General features: G+C 42.3%; 1 protein-coding gene across 3 annotated transcripts; it reads right to left on the bottom strand.

The window, feature by feature from the left end:
- Positions 1 to 7756: 7756 nt before the first annotated feature.
- Positions 7757 to 26074, bottom strand: USPL1 (ubiquitin specific peptidase like 1). Of its 3 annotated transcripts, XM_080376387.1 has the most exons (9): positions 25901 to 26074; positions 20576 to 20742; positions 19890 to 20018; positions 18070 to 18727; positions 15762 to 15848; positions 15218 to 15347; positions 13847 to 13972; positions 13024 to 13184; positions 7757 to 11857 (listed from the first exon to the last, which is right to left on the bottom strand). In XM_080376387.1, exons 2-9 carry the CDS (start codon positions 20672 to 20674, stop codon positions 9957 to 9959), a joined length of 3291 nt encoding a protein of 1096 aa, XP_080232513.1. In that variant the 5' UTR covers positions 20675 to 20742; positions 25901 to 26074; the 3' UTR covers positions 7757 to 9956. The 3 variants fall into 3 exon arrangements, with proteins under 3 accessions (XP_080232513.1, XP_080232512.1, XP_080232514.1); XM_080376386.1 differs by lacking the exon at positions 25901 to 26074 and having other exon boundaries at positions 20576 to 25878; XM_080376388.1 differs by lacking the exon at positions 25901 to 26074 and having other exon boundaries at positions 20647 to 25877.
- Between the last annotated feature and the right edge of the window lie 54 nt (positions 26075 to 26128).

The raw sequence follows: 26128 nt of genomic DNA, 5'->3' as shown, positions 1-26128 counted from the left end.
AAGCAAGGCCATAAATAGTATCTAGGTTTAGAATTTTAACTCTTGGAAAATTTGCTTTAGGGGGAAAAAAAAAAAGCAAATAAAACCCAACAAACCGAAGAACAAAAAAAGAAGTACAATAGCACTTTGAGAATGCTTTTATTTGGACTGAAGCTCTCTTTCCCCCCACAAAACAGTCTTTTCTTACTTGACCATCAAAGTTTATGCTTTGTGGTCTACTAAGCACAGAATCGTAGCTGGTATTTAAGGATGGTATTTAATTCTAAGCTACTACTAATCTGAGGAGGAAAACCCATCACCTAAAGAGCGGTTACACAATTAAGTCAAAAGAGGAATATTGTCCAAGCAGATACCCGTTCTGTGACTGTGAAGAAAGGACCTGTGCATGGGCTCGGGCAGGCAGGAGTGAGCTGCTGATGGGAGAGGGCAAAGGAGACAGCACAGGTCCTCAGGGTATCTGCCGCAGGACCACTCCTAGTCATCCTCCCACAGCAGACACAGATCCTTCTCTTTCTTCTGCCTGTGTTATGCTGGTGTAAACCTACCAGGCACTTGCAGCTTGCTTTTGATTTACAAGGGGCAGTAAAAGCAGATGAGCCTGATCTGAGATCTGCTCCAACTTCCATTAAAATGCACACACTTCCCTGCTTTCAAAGGCTTCCTATAGGTGACTTCAGTTTGGCAGAAGCATCATATTAAAGGGGGTAGGAGTCAAGCTGCTAAGGTTTGAAGTTGCCATAATGCAAAATAAAAACCCGTACCAGGAGTTTATGCCAGCGGGTTTTTGAGCTGGCCAGCCCAAGCTTCCAGCCCACAGCCCATGTGCTTGCCAGGTTGCGAGGGCTGAGCAGCTGATGCCTTCGTTTTTTCTTCATCTCGCTCTTTTGTTTTCCACCTCTTTGCTTTGCTGCTGCTCAGCACCTCTCACATCATCCTTATCCCTGCTTTGCTCTTCTGCTCTGCCCCTTCTGATTCCCCCCATCCCCTGGCACTTCTTGGCACCAAAGGACCCTCCGGCGGCACTGGTGCTTTGCTGGAAACCCAGCCTGTTACTGCTTTTTGCCAAGGCTCGCTCCAAAGTCACCCCTCACGTATGCATAGAGGAAAATAGGGCTTCACCCTCCTCCATGCAAAACAACCCCCCATGACATCAACTCCAGGGCTTGCTAAGCTGATTTCTGGGTGTGCAGGGGAAAAAAAAAAGCTTTGCCAGTGAGAATCTGTTTGGTATGGCTGCTGTAAAATAAGAACTGTGGTGTTTTGGGTGGTTTTTTTTAAGTGCAACATCACTCTGAGGGTTTTCTTTAAGGCAAAGCAGAGGAAATCAAGAGGGTATGAGAGATGTAGAAGAAGTTCCATCTCTTTACTGTGGCAGAGCAACACTGTTGTAAGTATGGTGGGACAGAGCAGAAATCCCTTGCCAGGAGTATTATCTTTTCATACCCCTTAGCAGTGGCATAGCTGCAGGATGGAAGGAGGTTCTGGCAAATTTTTTGGCAATTTGGGGGACTGCCTTGGCAAGGAAGGGCTAAGGTGGGGCCAAAATGAATCTGCAAACAGCTTATGTCATATCTACACATCATATTGTTCCCTCTCCCTGAGACCTAAACATTTGGGTGGCTCTTGCCTCCTCTTCTTTTGCAGGATACACACAAGATCACTGTCTCAGTCAGGCAAAGTTGGCACCACCATAAAACCCTGTCCACCTGGGAGAAAGATCAGTGCAGGACACCTCCATCATATTCCACTTGGCCATTTGAAATAATGGATTTTTCTTAAGAAGATAAAAAATAAAGGGGGTGGTGGGGTGGTGGTGGTAGACACCTTGGGGATCAGTGCCTGCATCAGCTGTAAGCCCCAGTTGTGGTCGGTGCTCTCCAGGCAGAGGTAATTCTGTGCTTCAGCAGCTGCTGTCAGACCCCAGCCCTTCTGCTTGCTGTATTGCTGTTTGACATCCACATCGTCCTGTCTGAGGGAGATAACCTTGACACAGTGAGCCATGAAGCTCATGAAAATGTGCAAAGCCAGCGAGCTTTTCCAGTTGTGCTGCGAGGCTTCCCACACATTAATCTCCTCCTCTGGAAATCTTGAACAGCCAGTCAAAATAATCCTTTTGTAGAATTGCTTTTGTACTGAAGAGGAAAGGACTGGGAACACAGATCTATAAATATCTTTTGGGATGTTCATCTCTCCTCTCATGCATGCTGCTCAGTGCTTGGCTGCAAGGACTCCAATGAAAGTGCATCTCCTTGTAAAATAAAAGCTGCTGCTGTGAAGCTCCCATATACAAATGTCAGGCGACACACAGCCATCGTGCTTTACCATAAATGCAATGGGACACGAGCCTCTTGGACTGGTTGGTTGGTATTAGCACTGTGCTTTGCAAACTTAAAGCACCACAGAACCACCAACTATATAGTACATCTACATAGGCGTGTGTGACTACCTGCCATCACATCAGTCTGCTTCAGCATCACATCCTCTCCGAAGCCTGACAAAAACCTGAAGGAGAGCATAAACAGAGCTGGAAACGTGAAGTGCAACAGGGCACGCTGCAGCTTTTTAAATGCTGTCTGCATTTTGCACGGCCAAGAGAGTGACACCATGGAAGCAATCAGAGCGCCGCCTCGAAAACCCATCCTTCTCCACATTTCCCAGACTTCTTCCTTTTCATTACTGCCTCCACACTCCATTTGTACAAGTTCCGCTCAAAACACAGCACCTGAAGACAGAGCCCATGGTCCCCCCGGTCCCCGGCACAGCCTCCTCCTCACGCTCCGTGTCTCACCCACTGCTCTCCCGGCTGCGTTCCTGCCTCTCCGGCGAGCCCTGTGTGACAGAGCGTGCGCGCTGGGCTTGACGGCCCCAGAGCAGCTGTTTGGGTTCATCTCTATTAAATTTCAGCAGGTTGAGCCTGGAGAGGAGCTGCAATGTAGTGAGACTAGTTTGAATCTGAGTCCCTCCAGCAAGGTGCTGGAAGCCCGCCTCCAGCTTGGGCATGCTGGCAGATTTGGTATCTTCCCTGCCATCAGCAGACCAAAGGATGGAGCGGGGGCGCAGGACAGCACCTTCTGAGGCCTTTTTGGCAAAGCCCAGGAAGCTGTTGATCCGTAGGGTTTGAGCAGTGCCCGGTGAGTGGCAGAGCCACCTTGTGGGGATCTCTTCTGTCATCTTTCCCTTCCTTGCTCCCAAGAAGCAGCTTCTCAGCAGCCATTGTGCAATGGGTTTGCATGGCAAGGTTTTGGTAGCGGAGGGGCTACAGGGGTGGCTTCCATGAACTTTGTGAGGTACCTGCCGGCCTATTTCTCCAGCCCACCCTCTGGATAGCAGCTTGACCCTCTGGTCTCTCAGCCACTCCTCTGAGTTCTCTGTTGCCTGCAAACTTGCTGAGGGTACACTCTGCCCCATCATCCAGATCATTAATTGAGATGTTGAGGAGCATTGATCCCTGGGGTACACCACTAGTTACTGGCCTCCAACTAGATCATGACACTGGCCACCACCCTCCGGTGGTGTTCAGCCAGTTTTCAATCCACCTCACCACCTGCTTATCCAACCCATACACCAACGGATTCTCTGTGAGGATCTTACAGGACACTTGGTGAAGCCATACTGACTACTAACAGTTTCTTTGTCCTTGATGTGCCTGAAGATGGTCTCCAGGATGAGCCGCTGTATCACCTCCCCAGGGATCAAGGTGAAGCTGACTGGCCTGTAGTTCCCTAGGTCATCCTTCTTGCCCTTCTTGAAGTTGGGGGTGGCGTGCTTTCTTGGTGGCAAGTCCTTGGGCACTTCTCCCAGCTGCTATAATCGATCCAAGATCATTGAGAGTGACCTTGCAATGACATCTGCCAGCTGCTTCAGCACTTGTGGGTACATCACATCAGGGCCAACAGACTTATGTACGTGTAGGTTGCTTGAGTATGCCCTGACCTGGTCCTCATCCACCAAGGATATGTCTTCCTCACTCCAGCCTTTGTCCTCTGTCTCTGGGACCTGGGATTCCCGAAGGCAAATTACACTCCTTTGGCACAATTTCATTTTCACAACTCACATTGGCTGTCGTTTTCACCTTATTACCTTTTAGGTGGCTGTGAATTGTTTAATAATTTGTTTCATAGAATTTTCAGAGCTGAAGGGAGGCTGCTTGGGCAGCAGATTCCTGGGTCTTCCCCTCCACTCCCCTTGGAGATGTTTCTTTTGCCATGGCTCATTTCTGTCAGCGTTCTCACTATCCATCAGCTCCTGCAAATAATTATCAAAGGTCTTTCAATTTTTTTTGTCTTTTGTTCCTCGAGTCTGTGGTCACAACTAGTCCTTTTCGTATCGAGACTGTGGAAGAAAAGGTGCTGGATACTTTGGCCACGTGTCAATAGGTTGATGCTCGGGTTTGTGTTCCTTGTCCTTGGCGTATGACCATGGAGTTTCTGCTTGCCAGCACCGTGGTCTGTTGTCTCTGCACGAAGCTCTCAGGCTCTCACTCGCAACTGTCCCACCAACCGACCAAACTTGGAACGCTGTTCCTTTTCTGCTTGTCTGCTGCTCGCCCGTCCCTCGCTCCTGCGGGAAAGGCCGCGGTGACAGCGCGGGGGGTGGTGGGGGTGGGTGGGAGGTGGTGGTGGTGTTCATGTTCTTTAGATTAAAAAAGCAAATCACCCCCAAGCCCGGTGATTGCACCCCCCCACCCCACCCCCCCGCCGCCCAAGGGGCTGTAGCACAAGCCACCGTCCCGCCGCCGGGATGCCAAAGGGACGGGCGGGGGCGCGCCGCTTCCCGCGGGGACGCGCAGCCACGGCCCCCCCAAGCCCCACCCCGGCCGCCGTGGGGATCAGTAGCGGCGCGGCCAACATCACGGCCAGCGCGTCTCTGTGGCGCAATCGGTTAGCGCGTTCGGCTGTTAACCGAAAGGTTGGTGGTTCGAGCCCACCCAGGGACGCATGACAGTACTTTTGTGGTGCCGGAGTCTTTTTTTCGCCGCTGCGAGGCCGGTTTCGCAGCGCCGGGGTCGTATTATTTTTTGCCTGAGTCCCTCGTTGAGCCCCAGGGCTTCGTCCGCCGCCGGCCGCTGCTGCCGGCGCGGCGACTGGTGTGCCGCTGTGCTGTGCGCCGCCACGCTCCCTGCGTCCGGTCAAGGGGCGCTGCAGAAAAACACACTTCCAGCGGAAGTTTCCGTAGTGTAGTGGTTATCACGTTCGCCTAACACGCGAAAGGTCCCCGGTTCGAAACCGGGCGGAAACACCATGTATTTTCTTTCCCTACGTCACCGCGGCTTTTGGTTTTCCCGGTTCCGCCTTGAAAACGCGCCAGCGGCCGCTGGACGGAACGGTTCCGCATGGCGTGGGGGGGGGGAACGGGACAGCCCCCGCGGGAGAAGGCAACAACCGACCGAGCTGGGGCTGGCGGGGCCGCGGCGGGTCTGGATGCTGATGCTTCCCCGCCCCGCACACGCTTTCCCTTCGCAAACACTTTCGCCCCGTCTGCCCGGAAGGACGGCCTCGGGGGGGACAACTGAGTCTCACCTGACACGGTCTGAACGTCATCAGAAAACTTGGGACAAAACCTTCGGGAACAGTGCGGGCCCGGGTGGCAGCACTGTCACCGCTTGTCCCCGAGCGGCCATAGGCGTGGAAGAGCGTTTGGTGGCTTGTGCGGGACCCGCTGGGGTGCTGGCCGCGGGGAACGCCAGGTCACAGTCACGTCTGCAGGGCTGCAGCACAGAGCACTTAAAAACGTCATCTTTCCCTAGCAAAGCGAGGCTCCAAGTCAGAGAGAAGAAAAAAAGCGAGCCGGATACTCACTGAAATAGTTTAAAATGGTGTCTTAGAAAATCCAGATGCACTTCTCCCAGCTTTCCCCATGACTTCAGTCTCTCCCTCTGCTACACCAACAGAAAGAGCCAGGCAGCAAAGACATGGATATAGAAAAATGAAACAACCTACACAAAAAGGTGGAGTTACAGCATGGAAGAACTGTAAAACACCATTTAAAGGCTCAAGTACATATTTCATACAGAAAAGTTATGCGCCATCTTCTCTTTGAGCCAAAGTGTTTGAACACAAAGTCCACTAACAGAAGGATATAAAATAATTTGGGGCTCTCTGCTTCAGCTCTCCATCTAGCATTTGCGTTGGAAGGTTCTGCACCAGGACCAGCTGCCAGGATGAAAGTTCCATTTTGCTGGAGAGGCAAGGGGAGATGCTTCCTTGCCAGGTACATCCACGGCAGGTTTCCACTGTATTGCCAACCCTTACGGCTCATGGGTTATTTTAACATCCTGCCTACTTGCCCTGTTTCTAAACTGGAAATCCAGGGACAAGATTACAGCTAGCCCCAACCCTGCCTTGGGCATTATAGAAGCCCCTGTAGATGGTCATTTGCATAAAAGAGTAATACAGACCCATATCCAGGGAGAAATATCTCACGAGGGTTTATTTCTTCGGCCTCTCTAGAAAACATAAGCTGGAGGCACCTGGTCCCCAACAGGTAGGGGATGCCTTATGCTCCTTCCCCAGCACTTGCTCTCCTTCGTGAGCCCCGTGGCTCCGCTGCGTTCTCCTGCGCTGTGCTGCTTCAGCATCTCCCTTGTACACAACTACACTGTGTTTGTGCATAGCAGTGCAAAACTAAGCACGCTGCAAACTTCATCAGCCTTGTAATCCTGTTAACCTTTCTCTCTCTCTTGCTCCGTCTGCACACTGCCTCAGATCTATACTTAGACTGTAAGCTCTTCCACTCCGAGACTGAATCCTGGTGGACTTTAAATCACAGTGCACACTTTGAGCTGCATAATCTGCTTGGAAGGTTAACATGCTCTGCTCTGAGCACAAAGGGGCTCACATGGAGAACAGCAGCTGTTTAGGTTTGCAAAAGGAACAAAGACAAGACATGATCACTCCCATTGATACACTGTCAGAAAGGGAATAGTTATTTAAAGCAGAAACCAATGCTGGCAACAGCCACCCATGAAAAACATCAAGATCAAAATCAGATTTATAATCAGCACCACAATGAATTTTTAGGAGTGCTCCAGCAGGTACACAGCTAAAAATCCATGCAGGCAGCTCCCTTGCAGATGGGCTGGTTTATTGTAGGCAGGATGTGAGAAGGAGGCCCTTTTTCCACCCCTGTACTTTGATTAAAAGTGTTTGAACATATGAAGCAGCAAGATCTGAATCAGTGCTACCTCCACCACAGAGCTGATTCTGACCTAAAAGCTGTAAATCTGGTAGTGCCACAATTGTGCCTTTCCCAAATCAGAAGACACAGACTGACAAGATCACGTGATGCAAGAAGTGAAGAACATGTAAAATACAATGCTTTGTAAACATGTAAAATACAAAGAACATGTAAAATACAATACTTGAAGCTTTTCCAAAAGGCTTTTGGAAATTTACCCTATAACACTGATAAAACCTCCAAAATACAGTGACTAACTTTTGCTCACTAATCGTATTTGCTATATGCCCACCTAGTGTATTTCTAACGGACAGAAAACTAATACAACACTTGGTATTCTCTTTATGGCAACTAAAAAGTTGCATTTTAAAACTATTCTCAAAACAAGAAGTCCAGTAACCACCAAATTCCCAACTGTTTCTTTGGTCATGGGGGCTTCATCCAATCTCAGCTGAATTCTCACTTGCACAGGATCTGAGGCAGTAAAAAAATTACTGAAACAGACAAATCTGCACAGCATCATCTTTAGTTAATTATTCCAGAAAAAAACAGACAGCAAAGAACTTGCAACACCAAGAGATTTAGTTTCAGACTTGCTTTAATCTCAAATACTATTTATTTGCTTACGCAGCTTCTATACATACACATACCCATGCTGTATCCCACACAGCTGCAGACAGAGGACTCCTAACACCAGTTTGCAGAGGCGCTGCCAGTGGTGACCAGATTCTTGCTTCTCTCTAGGCATATAGATGTGCCCCCATCCCCTTCTCTGCTTATTATAGTCCTCTCTCTTATTATAGTCCTTACCACCAGGACTCGCTCATCTTCTCTTCTTCATGTTGCCCTACGCATTCTGCATCACGCCAATCAATCCCAGGCTTGCTGCTTTGCTCACCCCTGTGTGTGTCATGCCCTGAGCCACTGGTGAAGGAGTTTCCACCTCACAGCTGCAGGCAGCTGCAATCCAGTCAGTCACAGATGGTATCTACACTTGAAGACAGCTCCCCACTGCTTGGGGAAACCTCTGCAAGAAGCAGTCAAGGTTGGAGGACACACTGCGCTTTAGCGGTTCGCATATATAGAACCCACTGGTTGGAAAACTCTGCAGAAATATCCTATTACCCCTCTCAAGTCTTGCAGAGGCACCTGTTTTATTCACTGATAAATCAAACTGTAATTTTAGTCACCTTTTTTTTTTTTTTTTAATAGGGGAGTTCAAACAGGCAAACATTTCACCAGCAGTATAGTGGCACTTTACATTCAGAAACCATTGATTTGTTCTCTACTGTAATGTTACCAATTACAACATCTAAAACAAGGGAGCTCAAGTTCTTTACATAGACTTATATTTCAAGAATTAAACCATTCATTGTCTGAAGTGCCAGTCCGATAAACTGGTACAGAATTGCCACAGAAACAGCATGGCAACGTGAGTTCAGTGCTACTGACAGTTTATCGAACTTTTTGAACCTGGTTCAAGCAACCCAAGACCATTTAAATCTGCAGTCAATGCCTTGTAGTAACAGTTCTGTTCAATTGCACCTCCTGGAAGACTAAGACTGAAGACTTCATGGTTTGGACTTGGGTTCTAAAACAATGATAAAATGCAGAATATCTCTAAAAATGGCTGAAACAAGGACTTGCTGATAAAATCCTTGTTATTTCCAAGTGCAAGAAAAATGTACAGCTAATCTGATTTAGCATATAATACCCTCAGCTCCATGTCTAGCTAGACTCACAGCTAGCAAAACAAAAGCTATACAAACCAGAAACACCAAGATGTGAATTGCTCTGCTTACTCATTGCTGTCTTGCTACATTTTCCATTACTTTCCTTCTATTAACCTTGCCTCTCCTTGGCACGCTCGTATATGGACGGGGTGCACTGCTCTGGTTATGAAAAATCAAGTAACAACAGTAATAGGTGCTAACTTACAGTTAACTTTAATTCTTAGAAACCTTTCTTTTATTAGTGAATTTGCAGCTATTAATAACTAAAAGTCACATCTGATACTTTTTCTTAGTGCTGCAAACTCTGGCCCAAATCTTATTAATTTTACTTATAAAATAACCTGGCTCAGAAAAATATTCTACCAAATTATATTTTCAGTTACTCAGGATCAAAACTCAGTATATGCCATAACTTCAAATAGGAAAATTTCTACCTTATATCCATCCTTCCTTGGATCTGAGGGGTGTTGTGTATACATCAGGGTGAGCTTGTAGAACAGTAATTCCAAAAAGAACAGAGTCTCTAACAGAATACCAGGCTTGAGTTTAGTGTTGCAAATGATCTTTGTATCAAAGGATGCAAACATACATCCCTGATCACAGAAGGTACCTTTTTTTTTTTTTTAACATCAGACAAACTAAATTCAGGAGCTAGGTGATCCTGTAAAATAAATCACTACTACCTAAATAATACTTCTTACACCGTCACATCATCAAGACTACTGAAGTTCATTACTTCTCAAACTTGGTAGAATATGGGTAAGTTTTCCACATTAAAAGCAGCAAAAGTTAAGACTCATAGGAGCTTTGAATTAAAATCATCATTATATCTGACAGCTAAAATAACTGCTTCTTAGAAAAATAAAATGCATTAAAACCTTATTTGTCTGCTACAATAAAATTTTAAGGAAAATAAAATACCACAAATATAAATTGTTCAAGTACAGCCAGTGTGCAATTAAATCAGTTAGAAAATATAATATAATAGTGCTTTGCTTCAAAATATACATAACATTGAAAATTACTTAAAACCAAGAAACCGAATATTTACCAAGTTTCAAACAGAGTTTCATCAAAATGAGGTAAATCTATGTCACCTGCCATTGAGCTCGGTGCTGAAATGGAAAACAGGTCTTCAAGGATATCTTCCCTTGTAGGACTTTCAAAGGCAAGTTTTTTCACACTGGGTTTGCTTATTGTATGAAGTTCCGAATTACTGTCCTTTACAGGACTGTAATAATTGTGGTCCTTGCTTGTCATTGCTGCATGTGGCACACAGGTCTCATCAGACACTGTCATTGCAACACTGCTGTCCACCATTTCCATATACATACATTCATCTTCACTTTTTTGAGCTTCTAAGGAAGCAACAGTTGAAGTAGGGGACAGTAATTCCGCCAGTATTTCATCACCGTTACTATGGCTAGTGCACCCTGATACAGAGTTTGCGTTAAATTCAGATTCATTATCTGCAACATCAATCTGATATTGCAGTTCCCTTAAAAAGCTCTGCAATAATTCACTGTCACTGTGAGATTCAGTTTGTGGTTGGGTGCTTACATCTCCACTCACAGGTTTTTCCTGTTTCGTCTGTTCTACTGCTAGCCTGTCCAGTGAAGCCAACTTCTTCTTTTTAGCATTAAGTTTTTTCAACAGTTTTAGGCGAAGTTTTTTTGTTTTGTCACTATCTGACTCTTCTGTCTTCCCAGAGTTAAAGCTAGGTGAATGGAACTGAGTGACTTTACCTGAGGTACCCAATGTACTTCCTAACTTATTCCAAGTTGGACCTTCAAGAGTGGTATGACTTGCTCTTGGAAGACAAGTGTTTTGAGAAAATCCTTTGAAATTTGATAACGGATAAGTATTACTGTTCTGAGGAACCACTGACTTCGGGATCTCAGTTGATTTGTTTGTACCTCTGCTTTGAAATCCACCAAAGTTACTTGCTCCTTTGACTGGCAACCACACTTCACTTATTTTTTGCATTGAGGGAGTTTTGCAACTTTTCTCATTCTTGAGAGCTGAGGCACTTGAAGGCATAAAAGAATTATTCTTGTTTAATAATTTCTTTACCCAGCTTCCTACAAATCCTCTTTTTTGATCTTTGCGGGAAGGCTGAAAGGAATTATTGGCAGCAGAAGAATTGGTGACCTGAGAATTAACTATGATTTTGCTTGCATCTTTCAAGTCAGGTGATTTTTGTGTAGTATTCTCTACAGTTGAACACTTCTTGTTTAGCTGTAGTTGTGAATTTAATCCATGTTCTCTGTTAGGTAAATCAGTTCTGTCACCTGTTCTTTGAGCAAGCAATGAGTCAGGTGGGTCAGGGTCATGTATTTTGGGCACAGGAGTAGAATTTGCTGGGTTCAACTCTTCTAGAGGTAAGCAAATGCTGGAATTTTCATATAACATGCAGTTACTGCTCATAGATAGACTAGCTCCAGCAAACTCTCCTGTACATGGAGCATTAGGTGAAAAAGCTGATCCCTGCTGTTGCAGTGTGACTGTTTCAACAACAGAGTTATTTCCCACCATCTGTCCGTTCGGCAACAATTTACCTTCTGAGTCAACTTGAATTTCTTCAAGCATCAGTGTTACAAGATCATCATGGGCCAGATTTTCTAAACCATGATGAACAATACCTTCATCCTCAGCTGCCTGCTGCTGTTTCTTATCTGGAGTTCTCACAGAATTTTCTTTGTGATGTTCTGCAAGTATTTTGTCTACAGTGTTACCAAAACCACAGTGTGACGCTGTGGAATTTGACGGTACATTATTAGGAAGAAAATCTTCAATATTTTTACTCTGGAATTGCGAATTCTGTTTTTCTGGCACATGGAATGTTTTCTTTTCCCAGATAACAATATGAATCTCTGAAGCAGGAACTTCAAATCTTTTATGTCTCTTGCAATATGGCCCCTTTAAATCATCACATTCAAGCCAAGTTCCTGAAAAACAAATAGCAACCAGTGTAGAGACTCAGAGACTTAAAATTTAAGTCACTATCCTCAGATACTTGCCAAATATTTTTATTAACCCATTCCCCTGACAAGCAGAAAATAAAGGGTTTTTTTCTCCATTCTTTATTACATCAGAGAAAACCAGGATATTTCCACTGTAAAAAAATCAAACACAAGCAGAATTTCCAGCAATATTAATACATCAACCAAAAAAACAAAGCTAAGGGTTTTTTTTTTGTCTGAGCTAATGATGCCGACATCTTGTCTGAAAAAAACCCACAGCCCTGAGGGAAGAACCATCTCTCAAATTAAGTTTCTTTGTGGACCTTTACATTGCCTGGCTGGGAGGCAGGCAGTTAAAAAGGAACTGTTCCTTTTAATAATCTGCCTCATCATCTGCAAATTGTTCATAGATCATGAGCAAATATTTTACAGCTTTAAGAATTTTAAAATAGATTATCTGTGATGTACAGGATATTCCCAACTAGGCATTTCCCAGCGGCTCCCTCTTCATATTTAAACTCTGGCAGTATGATTTAGACAATTTTCATGTTGTCCCAATGCTTGATAAGACTGCACTCCATTCTTTCTACAAAAGCATGAGAATCAAAATACCAACTTTTCACCTTCACTGATTATGGAGTTCCCACTAATGGTATGACCATCACACCACTAGTAACATTTCTAACATGGATTTGTGCCTCTCCCTGCCTCCTCAGGTGCAGTACAGTTCATAAACGAAAAGAAACTTGGTTAATGCTGGTAGTTCCATAGGTTCCCTCACTACCAGCCAAGAATGGATTAGTAACTGGCTTCAAAATAACCAATATCATTTGTCCCACAGCCATGCTCAGACAGTATTTTTTAACTTTTACAAAGTAATGAAGAGAAAAAACTCTACCCAAATAACTTTTGCCAGTGAGTACAGTGTAGGACAGAACACTGCTGAACAAATCAGTTACACCAAACTGAAGCCTTCACCCTGAGCAACAAAGTTCCCACAATTATTCACAAAATTTTAATATGAAGTTTATAACAGAGACAGAAGAAATCCTTGATATTATAAGATGGACTGTTGAGACTATTGCAGTAACCCATAACACAGTATTTGATATAGACTCATGAAGTGTTATAATAGAATTTATGTTTCTTACCATCCGGATTCAAAGACCAGGTTATGAAGTGCTTCTTATCTGTTTGGTACTGAACAATACATGTTATTTGGTAGGTGTCTTCTTCAAACTGAAATGAATAGTTCTTCAGGTTGTTAAGTGGCAAGCCTTCTACAAAATGTATCATTAATATTGAGGGTACTCTAATAAAGAAACAATAAAGAACCAGTTTATTACAACGAAACAGTAGCAAAAGATCCTAATGAAAAAGTAAGGCAGCTCAAAGAGTATGTGGTTCCCCCTTTGCTATTCTGCTTTCACACTGGACTCTTCAGATTGCACAGTAGTCACAGGATAAGAATGCCCCAACTGGATATTCTATTTTGTTACAGATTAGGGGAAAAAACCCAACATCACATAAGGGATTTTGGTCATTGGGAGGTGGTGAAAAAACCCAGGAGACAGCTGTGGCATAACCACAGTAGGAAAGGACATTGTTCCCGAATCAAACTAGTAAACAGATGATCAAACAGCAGTTTTACCCAGCAATGGCAAGGGTTGTGAAAAGGCTGACACTGCATATCAGTTGTCTATATTTACTACTTGGTATTTTTGACCTGGCTCAAACACATGTGCTGGTCAGCATGTTAAACACTGCTCTATGTTTCATGTTTATTAAACACTATTTGCCATTTCAGCATTTAAGAACGATCTAGAATCTTTAAAAGTGAGTATTTATCAGAGTCTAAAGTTTAGCATCTCTGTAAACCCAAGATAATAGTTTGGTTTGGAAAGTGATACGTTCAATAATTGAAGTCTCAGAATTTTATGTATTTTATTTTCAAGTTCATATATGCAAACTTACTTTTCCAAAATCATCTGTCTTCTTTGAGATCTATCACCACAGTTATTACATGGTCCAACATGAATAGCGTTAAGTGGATGCCAATCAGCAATTATATTTGTGAACGTTGTTAGTGTTTTCCTACATCTGGACACACACAGAGAAAAAATAAATTTAGTTGCTGATCAGAAAACAATAAATATACACACTTTGCCAGGAGAAAAAAAGTTATTAAAACATTATGCCAAAGCCAAATTCTCTTCATATTCATGCCATTTGTGTGAATTCCACTGTGACTGCATCACGTCCAAGTCAGCACTGAATTCAGTTCTGCCAAACAGTATCAGTCATCATTTGTTTTCAGCAGCTCTGTGGCTTTCAGTTTCACATTATTTGCTCTTTCTCCCTTAGCGTGTTACCTTTCTTTCCTTTCCAGCATAAGATAGAGCTTGTACCAGGATCCACGTAATTTACTAGCTAATACAGAATCTCAAGGAGAGAAGGAAGCAGTAACAAATTACCTCAGAATCCATGTTATACAAGGTCTAGCTTTCAAAAAACAGTACATTCAGAGCAGAGATTACACAGAAGTTATATTGTATGAAAATACAATGTACGGGATATTAAAGTGAAATAACATAGTTTATTCATTCATTAGCCCCAGAAAGGACTTCCTTTATATTCAACGTAAGCTATTCAACTTTTAAAGAAAAAACAGTATGTAACAAAGCCTCTTGAACACATCCTATTAACCAGGACTACACATCGGCTGGCAGCGTAACAGCATTAATCTCATCTCACTTGGGGATCTAGAATTTTATTGTATAAACCTAAGATAGCGGAAGGAAACAGGCGTTTTTCAAATGATGCTAGCTGTCTTCTGAAGGTGTCTCTCTTTTTCTGATGACTCTAAAAGGAGTCTAAATTACTAGCTTGTACCTGCAGCTACACAGAACTAAACCAATTCTAAAGAAATTCCTTCCCTGTAATACTATTTGAAAATAGGTAAATATGTATGAGAATCTGATTTTTTTGTAATCCAAATGAATATTACAGATATTCTTCAACAGCAAAAGTGTACTAGGACTATATTCTTTAGAACTGCAACAATTTGTATACTCTCAGCAAAATATCAGAGTGACCATGGCCAGGGACTCACACAGTTACCTATTATTTCTTTCTTAATTAAGTGATAACATGGTTTCCTAATATATGGCATAGCAGTAAACTATTTGCAAATGCTAGCCTAAAAAAAGTGGATCATGTAAAACTTCACCAGCAAGCTTAAGCTGTACAAAACCTGGAGATCTGAAGAAAGCCAACTATTATATGCAAATTTTAAAAGTGTAAGGAAGAACAGTTATATAGAAGCTACTTAAATAAAAATCTCACCGGTCCTGGTATTTGTAGCCACAACATAAACATTCAAACTTCCATGAGAAAGAATGCAAGAATAGTTTCTCAGCTTGTTGATCCAGTCGTAAGAGTAGAGGGAGCGCAAACACTGGGCTCTCCTTCATACCTTCAAAGATGAGGCAGAAAAAACAGCCACTGAATATTTGAAATCAGCTTGCAGAACTTCAGAAAGGAAGATAAGCTTAGTGCTATGATTTTCATTCCAGTTATCTGTTCAAGGCTGTACTTCTAATCCTCACAGCAAAGGGACTGATCCATGTTATTAGGTTGTTACCAATGATGATTTCATGACTACAGCATAGTTACAAAGATGAGAATATGCTCTCTAAAAAGTCAAAAACAGTCAAGGGACAAATCAGCTGATCACACTGTAAAGTATGTGTATGTCACCAATAAAAACAAATGTATTAGCAAACTGTCTTGTATGCACCCGTACACGCTTATTTTTATGTACTGACATACAAGGCTTTACATGTAGTTTCCTGAAAGTAAATACTGCGATACTATGCTGATTACTTACCCAATTCACACTTAAGCTGAGGCTGAAGCTGTGTAAACATTCTGTTTCTGATTTCACTGAGGTAAGATTCTGCTTTTGGAAGAACATCTAAAGAAAAAAATACATATGCCTTCGTGTATTTATGTGTAACATCCCCACCCTTTCATACACGTACGTACCCCTAACATGCACTCATTCTCTGAAAACCGGTGCCTTTCAAACTGATCCATACTTGCTTAAAACTGTTGGTAAAATAGCCAGTGCTTGGTATTCACAGGTTTGAAAATTAGAGAAGAATTTACACAAGTTGTCGACATTTTACTGCAGCCTGCTAACCGATAATTACTCAACCTGACAAATTATGGCTAAGAGCATGTACCAACAGCTAGATAGTAACAACATTTCAGCATAGTGTAATCAGACATTACAAACCCTGGAGATTCAGAGATTAAGAGTGGATTTTAAAACGTAAACATTAAGATGAAGAGTCCAAAAATTTGCTTACATGCTTTCTAATGATGTTATACAATTCATAACAAAACATTTAAATGTATTGTTCCAGATTAAATACTGATTTCCTAAGTCAGCCTTTAAAATAGTTTCAGAAATACTTTGTGTGCTTTATGTATCTTATTATGTATTTTAAATTTACTAGTTGTTTCTACACAAATGCATTCTTTAAATGCAAGCAAGAATAAAACTTCCACTACACAATCATGATCATAATGTACACAAATTAAAGGAAGGATTTAGAATAGCTCTTGAAACTAATACTTATAAAATCTATCTATATATAAAAAGGTAAAAAATTTTATTGCATCTCAATTGCTTTTGATTGTTTTTAAGAACAGCTGTATGTAAAAGATACTGAAGAACTACACAGATGGGCAGAATAAACATTACACCTATTCTCCACAACAGTACTCTTCATCCAATCTCCTATCCACTGTTCCCCAAATAAACTAATTGGGTTTGCAGCAATGCCTGGAAATGAAAAAGTTTAAGTTATCACAAACGATACTATATTCCAACACTCAACATCCCCATTTAAGGGTTCTTGCACACCAGAGCTCCTTTGCAAATACAGCACAACAGAGGAGAAAGAAAAACATCTGAGACAGGCTCTGTGATGGTAGAATGCTTCCAGGTAATAGGCTGGAAACCTAAAATCAAACAGCCTGACTTTCTGGCAAGCAGATTACATGAACTACTTCAGAATCTTTTGGGGAATTTTTTTTTTTTTTGTTCCCCTCCAAAAAATAGTATGTCTTCTCTGCCACAAGGTGGATTAAACAATTTTTGATACACCTATTGTTTTTCCCAGAAAAGATATTAATTTCTTCAAGTTATCTGATGCTGTTCTATCTATTCAACCACAAACTTTCCCTGGAATGTCTGTTGAAAAAAAAAAAAAATCATGAAACGTACCGGCTAACCAGAGATCTGTATTAATTCTCTAACAAATGATGACTTAGAAGTTCAGACTTACGACACCAACAGGCCAGGTCAAGAGAACTAAGAAAAACACGTCTTAGTTTAAGACTCTTAAACTGAGTCCACAGCACAGAAAATGATCAAAGGCCATACTAGTAGATTACAGTGTCACATCCTCCTCTGACTCCAGTTGTGCTGCCTGGAAGGTTGCCCCCAGCTGCTCATCACTGCCCCAGTGCCTGGAAGTTACAGCCCTTGAACATATTAAGCTGCACTTGTGAGCACTCACTAACCCTTTCCAGACAAGGTTCCAGAACCAGGTTAACGCGTTTGCCTAATTTTGACTGAAACACGTTAGAAAGCACTATCATCCACACCAGAGCTTGTAGACCTCAGGGAAAGCATTCCTTCAAGTGCAGCTGCAGCCAAAAGAGAACATATGTTCACAGCTTTACTATTTTTGGTGTGACAAGGCAACTGCCCGCTTATAAAAGGATATAAACCACAAGAGAAATTATTTTGAAGATTAAGATTAGAACAGCATCTTAATATGTTAACCAATAGAGGGGAAGGAAACAGGGTAAGGCTCAATTACATCATCAATTTGCAAATTCTCTGTGTGGGATATGACCCAAAAAAACAAATCAAGAGATGCTTAGTGTTTGATGCCTTCAAAGCGTGCCTGTTTGCCCCAAGAAAAACAATGTATAAGGTTACTAGGATTCTGCTAGATTAAGCACTCCACTTTGTAAAGTCACAGTAATGGGTTGTAACTCATTTTTTTGTGATCCTGAAATAGAAGGAGGCATATTTAAGTGCACTGTACTAAATTCCACATATCTGTAGCAAGTAAGATCACTCTGAACATGAAGAAACAGCAGCTAAATTTACTCACCTTTTACTTCACTTCTTTTACAGGTATTCAGAAGCACAGTTGCTTGATTATATTTTGTTAAGAGTTTCTGGAGTAAACATTTCTCATCATTATATTCCTCTGCTAGAGCACATTTTAATGTTTCTAAGTGTACTAGTGCCGACAAAATACAATCTAACCAACAAAGATTATGTATGTTTCTCCACTGAAGACATAAATCTGTGTTATTAGCAGAATCTTTATCATCTTTGAGCAAAATTTCAGACATTGTTGAGAAAAGTTCAGAATTTGGCAAGAGTTGTGTTTTGGGACTAGAAGTCCTAGGCGGGCTTTGTTGATAGCTGTTGGTGTTGGCAGTTGTTTCAAGATCTGCCTTCTGCATGCGGGACTCCACATTGTTACTAGGTTTTTGCTGGTCATTTTGTAATACATCATGTAGGCTTGACTTGGGAATGCATAAACTATTCTGATAACATCTGACAACAGGGTCTGTATTGTTAGTGTGCTCAACTGTTACCACAGTATTAGTTCTTGATTTTTTCGGATGTGATTCAGAAGGAGAACAGTCACTGACATCACACAATTTCCTTTTCTTATGGACAGATGGAACTTGATGATTTTCTGAACCAGCAGAAATAATTATGCTGTTTAATGGTTTATAGCCAAGTGGATAGATACACTAAAGGAAAGAAAGAAAGTTACAGTGAGATCTACATAGCAATTTCAGGTGTACAGGAGCTAAAAATGTATATACCATACTCTTAAAATGGAATGTAAGACTTCTGGAAAGTGATATTTTAATGAAATAAACACATAAATTCAACATATGTATGACAGGAAGACTGTTTTTTCCAACTCCTGTCTTATAAGCAATTGTGAAGTAAATATCTCAGTAGTGATCATCAACACTACTTCTCCAGTAAAGGCTTCCAACCCTTGAAAACCACCTAATTTTACTAAGGAGAGTCCTCTTCTCTTATTTTGCTAAATCCATTCCTCTAGGCTACGGATTTGGCATTATCATCAGGTGCCTGAGACACCACTGGCGCCAAAACTGGCAGGGTATCTTTCAGGCTAGCCCAACACAGACCAGGTGTTGGCAGGGTCTTTTATATATATGTGGCTAGTCTGCAACCAGAATATAGTCAAATCACTATTACCAATCTCCAGAACAATACTACGATTATTTCAAAGCAGGGAAGGATGGGAAAAGCAACTCGGAGACCCACAAGGCCTAGTCTCTACAAGGGCACCAGTCCATATGAGATTGCTACACCCTCCCCATGTACACGGAGCAGTGAAGAAGGGAGAGACAGCAAAACCACAACTCAAACATTAAGCAGCACAGAAATCCAACTAAAGTTAAAACTTAAAAGGGGAAAAAAGGAAAAAACAAACAAACAAACAAAAAAAAAAAACCCACTGCAATTATAACAACAAACCTATTTGCATTACCCAGACATAAAGAAGGGAAAATAGGAGACTCACATCTGCAAGAGTCATGTTTTAGTTACCTGGATTATCAAATTTTCACCTTACTATTCTGATGCGTACACAGATTTATTTAGTATCATTTGTGTTCCCTTGTTGCATAAGGGAAACTCTGTTCATTCTTATCTACTCTTTTTAATTCTTCAGGGTAGCTAGCTATGCCTAAACAGTGCATTTACACAGGTTAGTTACGTTTTTGTCTGTACACAGGCAAACATCATCCAGCATATGGACTCAAAAGGGTCCAGTTTCAACAATTTGCTCACCAACAACAACCTTAAACCTAAAAGAGGTGTAACTGCTGAAGGTAAAGGCCTCTGCACAAACAAATAAAACCGTTAGTGTAATACCTGAGGATTTTCACAAAGAAGAATGGACTCTTGAAAATTAATGCGGTAAGTCCGTAAAACTTGGATCTGGCCCTTCTCTTTGCAGGCTGGACAATACTCACATGCAGTTGTTTCCACAGGATTACAATTCTAAAAAAAAAAATTTTTTTTAAAAAAGCAGCATAAATTTATGTATTTCATGTATTATCCCAATGTAAGACATACATATATACCAAGACAGAAAACCAGCGTGCAACTTCTAAGTATAATACCTAATAGAATTTTTAAAAGTAAACTAGTTTTTTTTAATGTTTATAGGATATATTTTTGTATGCTAGTGTTCTAAATAAATTTATCTTTTGATTTTAATATTCAAATATTTAATAAGGTATCTTTAACAACACAATTAAGCAACTTTTCGTTCTACTTGAACTGAACCACAGGATACTTATCGCCAGGGAACACAAGCTCAGATCTTTGAAAGACAAATCAGCTTTCACAGGAATGCAAACAGTCATAAAAATAGTGCCATTAAAAAATCATAGGCACAGATTTACTTAGAATAATCTTAATCTTTCGCCATTGTTATAGATTTCCGTGGAAAATAATTTTGAGAATTTTTTTGGTAAAATTAAGACCAATTAAAAATCTCTCAAAGCAGAGAAAAATATGAACTTTGCACACATGTAAAACAAGTTTCAACTGACTTTTCCCAAATACCCCACCATGTGGAGTGTCGATTTCCCTATACCAGTCCCTTCTCCAATCACTTGCAAACCATTTGTAGTCTTCTGGGTATCCATCATTCTGAGCCACTGGCTAATTTATGTCACTTGTAACAATGTCATGACCACTAAGGATTTTTCAAAGACTCCTGAAAAATAAGAAGTGAATAAAACAATTAAAGAAAAATTAGATAAATTTTGTGGGAAAAAAAATATACCAACAATAATGCAGCCTGCACATTCTGTGAAAATGGATTCAGAAGAGTATTTTCTTCACTGAAAATATTTACTTTCTAGCGCAGATTATGAACTCAAAACTTTAAGTCACCTAATAGATTTAACAGCTTTAGGCCTTGAATTTGCAAGCTTATCTATGCATTGCTTTCTACAAGGTCTCGCATATTTTCCAAGTGCATTATGCTTTGCAGAAACATCAGTGTTTTGCCTGAGCATCTCAGCTTACTGCACCTAAGCCTCAAAGAAAGAACTTGTTTAAAAATGGCTACAGTAAGATCCCATACAGTTATAGATGGCTGCTGAGGAACATTAAAAAAAAAAAAATAATAAAAAACCCAACCCACTGTTGCATCTTTCAAAACAGTGAATTCATTGCATAATAAACTATTAAAAGTTTATCCTGCAAACATTGCGATTTTTAACTACAGAAGGGCATCCTGCTGCTACTGCCACTTTTTTGAAACCTCTAATGTCATTTTAACAGGGTTACAGACTTCCTAGCAAACTAAACCTCTTCCACAGTTACCATTGCTCTGTAACTCCATTGCATATTTTACAAGTGACATTGAACATTCTATTTCAAATGATTTCTCAAATTCAGGGGGAAATTTTGCCTTTCTCACATATCACACATGCACAGAGACACATTTATGGAGGACAACTTCAGTAAGAACCAGATGCACGTCAGAAGGCATATCCCTAAGTCCAGTCCTTCACTGGCACTGAGGCTAACTACACCCTGAATCAACCAGAAAAACAGAGATTTAGAACTACAGGGATCCAGTTCTGCTCCTGCTGACTTCAAATGGAACTAACTAGAATAAATACATCTCTCTAAGATGTAGGACATAATTAAGGCAAGTTGAATTGTGAAGTCATCAATGTAATATCTTTCAGCCATGACTGTTCCCTTTTCATCACTTTCACTGAACAACATCCTCTCCCACACCATGACATCCTTTCAACCCTTTCTTACACTATAGCACTAACTCAGATCATACTTCCTTTCAAAAAAAGAAATTTCCCAAGATATTCTTGGAGACCTGCGTAAATACCAGTTCAACCCAAACTGTTTGTAATACTGGGCGAGGATTGACCCTACAGAACTGAACAGAATGCTAAAATCCAACAGAACACGAATAAAAAAAAGAGCACTAGAAAAAATTTAACAACTCATTTCAAATCAATCTCTAATGGCAACTAAAGAGAAAGTCAAAATGAGATGATAAGGACACGTTCAATGCATTCAGCATTACCATGCTGCAGCGTACAAAGATACCCTGACTCATAAAACTAATGGCCGTAATGGAAGGTAAGAACATAAAAACATCAACCCACATGCCTTAGAGCGCATTCTTAGTTTTCCAAGTAGAGTTGGAAGGTGTGCAAGAAACACCATGGTCCCAGACTCACTCAAGGTAAAAATTAATGAATTAGCTTAAAGTATACAAGCTTGTTGGACTATAAAGGAAAGCCAAGCTCCCCAATTTTTCATGCAGTGGCAGTAGTACTATTACACTGCGACTCAACTCTCTTACCGTATAATAGTCAAGCGAGGACCTTGAGTTTTTTTATACAATTTGTGCAGATATCAACCACACTAAAACACTGAAAAACTTTACCCTCCATTCTATAGCTAGTAAAAAAAAATGCCTCTAACTTGTTCAGGGGACTTTTATTCAATTGCTTGGCCTGAAGCAGTCTCAGCTGTCCAGAGTAAATAAAATACATAGATCACACAACTGTAACTCCAGGCAATTTCTCACCGCACAAATACAACACACACTGAAAGGTTAGTAACACTAACAACCTGCAGGTTATTCCTTTTTAAGTATGCCTTGGTTTTATAAAATGTATTTATTTCTTTGCAGGTCCCCGTTATACCTCTCAAAAAGAAAGCAATTATTTTTTTTTGTTATGTTCTCTGTTACTTCTGCTCTTCTTTTTATCATTTAAATACTGTTCTGAGATGTACGATACCTCCCTCAACTATTATCACCCAGCAATAGTACTATAGTACTGGCGTAAAGACTTTTTAAATGTTTATTATATTCAAAAGTGCAATAAAAATATTAATTGTCCTTTTATTTCAAGGACATAAACACAACAAGCAAATAAAACGGATCTGCCAGTACTAGATAGGCAGAGTTGTACCAAGTGGCCTGCCTGTACTTTGCAGTATTTGTAACATTACAGCAAGTTATTAGTGAACTTTGCACAATGTACAAAAATTGGGCATCAGATCAACAGCTGCCAAGAAAAACAGACAATTAAAAGGCTGCTGTATCAAGTACTGAAACAACCCATTGTAGCAATGTGTAGTATCTGTATTACAGATGGGAAAGCACACAGGAATGTGCTTTCAAGCTTACGGAGTCACATTTAAAATCATTTATGCTACTTTCCTTCTTTTATCCTGGATACTTGAAAAATGTAATGCAAAATATGCTATGGACCTGATAAAATTACTAAGGCTATTGTTATGCTTCCTTAAGTAGAGGAGTTGATCTAATGGCTCACTGCTGCAGAATAGGAAGGTCTCTCTCCTCTTCTTTCTCTCCCCCCTACCTTCTCTGACAGCTCACATCCTTATCAGACTTTCCACAAGCTAAACGAGCTCACAAACCAGCAGAAATGTCAGTAAAGCACAAGTTTTTCTACTACTCTGGTGAGTTAAATTGGCCTGTGAGAAGGTTCAATGAGCTAAAGAGCTGACAGGGCAGAAGACAGAAGAGGGGAAGGACTGCAGAGATACGGGTTTGATGGATGGACTGTTAGATGGCTAAGGAATTGGCCAGGTGGCCACATCCAAAGAGTTCAATGTCCCAAGTAGAAACCAGTAATGAGTGGCGTCCCTCAGGGGTCTGTATTAGACCAATACTATTTAATATCTTGATCAATGACATAGAGAGCAGGACTGAGTGCAACCTCACAAGTTTGTGGATGACACCAAGCTGAGTGATGCAGTTGACATGCTATAGGGAAGAGATGCCATCCAGAGGGACTCTGACAGGCTAGAGAGGTGGGCCAAAGCGAACCTCATGAGGCTTAACAAGGCCAAGTGCAATGTCCTGCACCGGGGTCAGGGCAACCCTCAGTATCAATACAGGCTGGGAGATGAAGGGATTGAGAGCAGCCCTGCAGAAAAGGACTTGGGGGTGTTGGTGGATGAAAAACTGGAAATGAGCCAATAATGTATGCTTGCAGGCCAGACAGCCCGTCCGACCCTGGGCTGCATCAAAAGAAGTGTGGCTACCAGATCAGGGGAGGTGATTCTACCCCTCTACTCTGCTCAGGTGAGAGCCCACCTGGAGTACTGGGTCCAGCGCTGGAGTCCTCAGCACAGGAAAGACATGGACCTGTTGGAGCAGGTCCAGAGGAGGGCCACAAAAATGTTTGGAGGGATGGAGCAATTCTCGTATGGAGAAAAGCTGAGAAAGTAGGGGTTGTTCAGCCTGGAGGAGAGAAAGCTCCAGGCAGACCTTACTGTGGCCTTTCAATACATAAAGGGAGCTTATAAGAAAGATGGAGAGACCTTTTACCAGGGCCTGTAGTGACAGGACAAGGTGCAACTGTTTTAAATATTAAGAGGGTAGATTTATACTGGAGGTAAGGAAGAAATTCTGTAGACACTGGGGCAAGTTGGCCATGGAAGTTGTGGATGCCCCATCACTGGGAATGTTCAAGGCCACACTGGACACGACTTTGAGCAACCTGATGTAGTGGAAGTTGTCCCAGCCCACAGCAGGGCGGTTAGACTTCATTAGATTTAAAAGTCCCTTCCAGCCTAAACCATTGCATGATGCTGTGGTAAAAGGGACCTGGACCTTTTCATAATAGTAAGCTGTACCTTGTGAAACAGTACCTTATAAATAAAAATCAGTTACAAACTGTAGCAAGCAGGTGACAAAACACTGACTACATTACAGTGAAAAGAACATCTCTCCTTTGTTCAAAGACTAAAAAGAACACTTAAAACCGACCTTCTTGTAAATCATCTTACAAGTCTTCTTTCCTTCATCAAGGGGATATTGAAAAGATGAAAAGAAACAAACAAAAGATGAAAAGAAACAAACAAAAGGAAAATATCCATTGCATTATTAGTCACCTCTCCATTCTTTATACAAGAAGAAATTAGACTATGAACGTTTTTCTGTATCTGAGGTCATAACCATAAAAATTCAAGTCACAGAAAAAAAAAATTACAATTTTGGCTATAAAATGTGTTCCATTAAGTGCAACTATAACAAGACATCACTGCTGTTACAAGGTAACTCTCTCTACTGGGCAGCCTGTAACTGCTGTGCATAACTGCAAATCTCTTTATGTGGAGGCAAACACAAATTTCTTCCCTGCAAGATGCCTAACCCAACCTAAGGCGAACAAGGATAAAACTGATGCTCACAACGTTTGTTACTCTGCTGTTCTAAAAGTTTCTTCTACAGTCAGTCTTCTCTTAAACCTTTTCATATTTAATACGTGTATGACAGGGGACAGGGACTACCGGTTTTGTTGACAAATCATTCCGTCCTTCCGAAAAAAAAAACAGCAAGCAGTGTGGGGCAAACAAAGCCTGAACTAGTGTAGCGTATTACAGCCGCAGCTATGAGATGGAGGATTACAGGAAGGGACCTGGCGCAGGGGAGCCAGCTCCCACCCAGGGGTCCCCGCCTGGTGCCCCCCGCCCCCGAGGGCGCTGGGCTGCCGCGTACACCCGCGGGGAAACGGCCGCCTGAGCCCTCAGCCCGCAGCCAGAGCCATCCACAGCTACCTATGTTGAGACTATAGAAGCCTGTGCTCGGTGCACGCCTGCACATATGCGTGCACCGGTGCCTCAGCGAGCGCGCCTTCCATCGCACGGCGCTCCCGGCCAGCGCCACCCGAGCGGAGGGACCGCACGCCTCAGCCGCGCAGCTACTGACATGAAATACTCAGTCGGCATTCGGAACCCGCAGGGGCCCCGCTCCGCCGCGGAACGGGCACCCCGCCCCCCGCCGGAGGGCTCCAAGCACCCCGCCGAGCGCCGCGGCCGCCCCTCCCGCCGCCCGGCCTGCCGGGCCCCGCTCTCACCTGCTAGCTGCTGCCGCCGCGCCGCCGCTCCCGGTCCCCGGCGCCGCGCGAGGCACACGCAGCCCCAGGCCCGGGCTCCCTCGGCGGCCTCCCGGCGCGGCCCGCACCGCTGGGCACCGGCCGTTACGTGCCGCCGTCTCCCCGGGGCGGCCGGCACCGTAAAGCGCAGCCCACGCCGCCGCCCGCCCGGCTGCTGCGCAGCTTCCGGCGCGTCCCCGGCGCCCCGCC

The sequence above is a fragment of the Falco punctatus genome, assembly GCF_963210335.1.
Source record: "Falco punctatus genome assembly, chromosome: 2".
Classification (NCBI taxonomy): domain Eukaryota; kingdom Metazoa; phylum Chordata; class Aves; order Falconiformes; family Falconidae; genus Falco; species Falco punctatus.
Note: the sequence above shows the minus strand (reverse complement) of the source record. Positions and strands in the feature narration are given on the sequence as shown.

Bases quoted from the DNA above. Each gene is read 5' to 3' on its own strand.
- USPL1 (XM_080376387.1), bottom strand. From the start codon at position 20,674: ATGATGGATACCCAGAAGACTACAAATGGTTTGCAAGTGATTGGAGAA. The intron at 20,019-20,575 runs GTCAGTTGAAAC...TTTTTTTTTTAG, and splicing joins TGGTGGGGTATTTGGGAAAA to AATTGTAATCCTGTGGAAAC. The intron at 13,973-15,217 runs GTGAGATTTTTA...GTGTGTGTCCAG, and splicing joins GGCTACAAATACCAGGACCG to ATGTAGGAAAACACTAACAA.